General features: G+C 54.0%; 1 protein-coding gene across 1 annotated transcript; it reads left to right on the top strand.

The window, feature by feature from the left end:
* Positions 1-75: 75 nt before the first annotated feature.
* On the top strand, positions 76-4,457 carry LOC113941472 (protein phosphatase 1 regulatory subunit 16A-like). Its single transcript, XM_027632625.1, has 6 exons — positions 76-253; positions 1,547-1,692; positions 1,784-1,887; positions 1,971-2,095; positions 2,179-2,304; positions 4,431-4,457. Exons 1-6 carry the CDS (start codon positions 122-124, stop codon positions 4,455-4,457), a joined length of 660 nt encoding a protein of 219 aa, XP_027488426.1. The 5' UTR covers positions 76-121.
* The last annotated feature ends 45 nt before the right edge of the window (positions 4,458-4,502 follow it).

Below are 4,502 nucleotides of genomic sequence, written 5' to 3'. Positions count from 1 at the left end.
TTTCCATTGGGATGCTTGGCAGTGCCACTGGAATCCTTGGAAGTGCCCTTGGGATCCTTGGGAGTGCCCTTGGGATCCTGGGTGGTTCCGACGCGCGGGGGTTTCCCTGGGAATCTCGGGAATGCCCTCGGGATTCCCGGTGCTGGTGGCAGCTCCCGCATTCCCATCCCGTTGCTTCCCAGTCCGGCAGTTCCTGGAGAGCGGGATCAGCCCCGACCTGTGCAACGAGGACGGGCTGACGGCCCTGCACCAGGTAACGGGATCAGCCCCGGGAATTCTGACCCCGTGATCCCAGATCCCAGTGTCCCAGCTCTGGGTCCTTCCCATCCCATTAACCACTGATCCCAGATCCCAGTGTTCCCAGATCCAGGTCCTTCCCATCCCATTAACCAGTGATCCCAGATCCCAGTGTCCCAGATCCCAGTCCTTCCCATCCCATTAACCAGTGATCCCAAATCCCAGTGTCCCAGATCCCAGTCCTTCCCATCCCATTAACCAGTGATCCCAAATCCCAGTGTCCCAGATCCAGATCCTTCCCATCCTGTTAACCACTGATCCCAGATCCCAGTGTCCCAGACCAGATGTTTTCCATCCCGGCTCCATCAGGTGTTCCCAGATCCAGGTGTTCCCACATCCGAGTCATTCCCATCCTCTTAACCAGTGATCCCAGTGTTCCAGATCCAAGCTCAGGGTGCCAGATCCCAGAGCCAAATCCTTTCCATCCCAGTTCTGTTTGGTGATCTCAGGCCCTGGTGTCCCAGATCCACGTCCTTCCCATCCCATTAACCAGTGGTGCCACATCCCAGTGTCCCAAATCCTTCCCATCCCATCTCTATCGGGTGATCCTGAATCCCAGTGTCCCAGATCCAGGTCCTTCCCATCCAATCTCCATCCAGTGATCCCAAATCCCAGTGTCCCAGCTGTGGGTCCTTCCCATCCCATTAACTGGAGTCCCAGTGTCCCAGATCCAAGTTCTTCCCATCCCATTAACCAGTGGTGCCACATCCCAGTGTCCCAGTTCCAGGTCCTTCCCATCGCATCTCCATCCAGTGATCCCCAATCCCAGTGTCCCAGTTCCAGGTCCTTCCCATCCCATTAACTGGAGTCCCAGTGTCCCAGATCCAGGTCCTTCCCACCCCATCTCCATCAGGTGATCCCAAATCCCAGTGTCCCAGATCCAGGTCCTTCCCATCCCATTAATTTGCAGTGCTGGATCCTGGTGTCCCAAATCCAGATCCTTCCCATCCCATCTCCATCCAGTGATCCCAAATCCCAGTGATCCCAGATCCAGATCCTTCCCATCCCATTAACTGGAGTCCCAGTGTCCCAGATCCAGCTCCTTCCCATCCCATCTCCATCCAGTGATCCCAAATCCCAGTGTCCCATCTCCCCATCCTTCCCATCCCATTAACCAGCACCCCCCATCCCATCCCATCCCACCCACACGCCCCACCCCCCCCCCCCCCCCCCCCCCCTCCCGCCTCCATCCCGGGCTATCCCACGGCATTCCCGGCCCATCCCGGCCAATCCCTTGCCCCGTTCCCAGTGCTGCATCGACGACTCCGGCCCCGTGGTGTCCGTGCTCCTGGACGCCGGCGCCGACGTGAATTCCCGGGACACGGAGCTGTGGACTCCCCTCCACGCCGCCGCCACCTGCGGCCACCTCCGCCTGGTCCAGCTGCTCATCCAACGGTACCGCGGGAATACCGGGATGGGAACGGGCTCCAGGGGGACCTCCCCCCCCCCCGGGGCGTTCCTGACCCCCAGAATTGTCCCGGCACAGCGGCGCCGACCTGCTGGCCGTGAATTCCGACGGGAACATGCCCTACGACCTGTGCGAGGACGAGGCCACGCTGGATTTCCTGGAGAGCGCCATGGCCGAGCAGGGTGAGCGGAAAACCGGGAATGACGGGAATAACGGCACGGAGGGGTCACCAAGGTCGCTTCCTCACTCGTCCCCTTCCCATCAGGGATCACCCAGGAGCGCATCGAGGAGGCTCGAGCCGCCACGGAGCGCTCCATGATCCGGGAGATCCGGGAGCTGGCGCGGGCCGGCGCCGACCTGGACGCGCCGCGGGGACACGGAGCCACCTTGGTGAGTGACACCCCTGCCAAGAGCCACCCACCCCCTGAGCTGTCCCCCAACTCGTGTCTGTGTGTCCCCCCAATTCCCACCAGCTCCACGTGGCAGCAGCCAACGGGTACCTGGAAGCGGCCGAGCTGCTCCTGGAGCACCGCGCCGGCACCGACTGCCGGGACGAGGACGGGTGGCAGCCCCTCCACGCCGCGGCCTGCTGGGGGCAGGTGAGGCCAACTTTTGTGCCCCCCGAAAAAGGGGCAGGGGCGGAGAAACTGCTCAAAAAGTTTTCAAGTCTAATAAGCAGGAGGCATCTTAATTAATTCCGGCGCCGGGACGGGTCATCCCGGACGAAACCGCTTCGTCCCAGCAACTCCCAGCTGGACTTTGATGCCATTTTTGCCAAGCGATTGCATGACACAACGTGATTATTCATAACATTGCGATGTGCATTTTTAATATTCATAACAGTCAGAGTTGGGGGCGTGGCCTTCAATTTGGGGGGAATTTGAGGGGTTGTTCCTGTTCTTCGGCCTCATGAACTCTTGTTCTTCCTTTCTTCCATCATCATCACCATCAACTTCTGAGGGGTCGTTCCTGTTCTTTGGCCTCACGAACTCTTGTCCTGTCTTCCATCATCCTCCTCATCATCATCAATTTCTGAGGGGTCGTTCCTTTTCTTCGGCCTCATGAACTCTTGTCCTTTCTTCTGTCATCATCATCATCAACTTCTGAGGGGTCGCTCCTTTTCTTCGGCCTCATGAACTCTTGTTCTTCCTTTCTCCCATCCTTATCATCATCAGCTTCTGAGGGGTCGTTCCTGTCCTTCAACCTCATGAACTCTTGTCCTTTCTTCCATCATCATCAACTTCTGAGGGCTTGTTCCTGTCCTTCAACCTCATGAACTCTTGTTCTTCCTTTCTTCCATCCTCATCATCAACTTCTGAGGGGTTGTTCCTGTTCTTCAGCCTCGTGAACTCTTGTCCTTTCTTCCATCATCATCATCATCATCATCAACTTCTGAGAGGTCATTCCTGTTCTTCAGCCTCGTGAACTCTTGTCCTTTCTTCCATCATCATCATCATCAACTTCAGAGGGGTCATTCCTGTTCTTCGGCCTCATGAACTCTTGTCCTTTCTTCCGTCATCATCATCATCAACCTCTGAGAGGTCGCTCCTTTTCTTCGGCCTCGTGAACTCTTGTCCTTTCTTCCATCCTCCTCCTCCTCCTCCTCATCATCATCAACTTCTGAGGGGTTGTTCCTGTTCTTCAGCCTCATGAACTCTTGTCCTTTCTTCCATCATCATCAACTTCTGAGAGGTCATTCCTGTCCTTCGGCCTCGTGAACTCTTGTCCTTTCTTCCATCCTCATCATCATCATCATCAACTTCTGAGAGGTTGTTCCTGTTCTTTGGCCTCATGAACTCTTGTTCTTCCTTTCTTCCATCATCATCATCAACTTCTGAGGGGTCGTTCCTGTTCTTTGGCCTCGTGAACTCTTGTCCTTTCTTCCATCATCATCATCAACTTCTGAGGGGTTGTTCCTCTTCTTCGACCTCGTGAACTCTTGTCCTTTCTTCCATCCTCATCATCATCATCATCATCATCAACTTCTGAGAGGTCATTACTGTTCTTCGGCCTCATGAACTCTTGTCCTTTCTTCCATCATCATCATCATCAACTTCTGAGAGGTCGTTCCTGTTCTTTGGCCTCATGAACTCTTGTTCTTCCTTTCTTCCATCATCATCATCAACTTCTGAGGGGTCGTTCCTGTTCTTCAGCCTCATGAACTCTTTTCCTTTCTTCCATCATCATCATCAACTTCTGAGGGGTTGTTCCTGTTCTTCGGCCTCGTGAACTCTTGTCCTTTCTTCCATCATCATCATCATCATCAACTTCTGAGGGGTCATTACTGTCCTTCGACCTCGTGAACTCTTGTCCTTTCTTCCATCCTCATCATCATCATCATCATCATCAACTTCTGAGAGGTCATTACTGTTCTTCGGCCTCATGAACTCTTGTCCTTTCTTCCATCATCATCATCATCATCATCAACCTCTGAGGGGTCGTTACTGTCCTTCGACCTCGTGAACTCTTGTCCTTTCTTCCATCATCATCATCAACTCTGTGAACTTCTCTAACCTCGGCTCATCCTCTTTCCCTCATCTCCTTTTGTTTTTCCTCCGTATGTCTGATATTTGGGGTGTTTGCGTTTTCTGTTCTCTCTGTTTCCCTGTGTACTTCTGCTTCTGTTCTTCCGTGTCAGCATGTTCTGCATATTGATAAATTGATAATCTCGATAAATTATTGCCTCCGCTGTTTCTAAGACCAGGTTCTCTGTGCTCTTGTTCAGGGCTTGCTTTCTAAATTGACTCTCTAATCCCAGTGTCCCAGATCCAGGTCCTTCCCATCCCATTAACCAGTG

This window comes from Corapipo altera, unplaced genomic scaffold (assembly GCF_003945725.1).
Source record: "Corapipo altera isolate COAL_440 unplaced genomic scaffold, ASM394572v1 59956, whole genome shotgun sequence".
Classification (NCBI taxonomy): Eukaryota; Metazoa; Chordata; class Aves; order Passeriformes; family Pipridae; genus Corapipo; species Corapipo altera.
This window is presented reverse-complemented; position numbering and strand designations above follow the sequence as displayed.

Bases quoted from the DNA above. Each gene is read 5' to 3' on its own strand.
- LOC113941472 (XM_027632625.1), top strand. From the start codon at position 122: ATGCCCTCGGGATTCCCGGTGCTGGTGGCAGCTCCCGCATTCCCATCC. The intron at 1,693-1,783 runs GTACCGCGGGAA...GTCCCGGCACAG, and splicing joins GTCCAGCTGCTCATCCAACG to CGGCGCCGACCTGCTGGCCG. The intron at 2,305-4,430 runs GTGAGGCCAACT...GCTCTTGTTCAG, and splicing joins CCGCGGCCTGCTGGGGGCAG to GGCTTGCTTTCTAAATTGAC.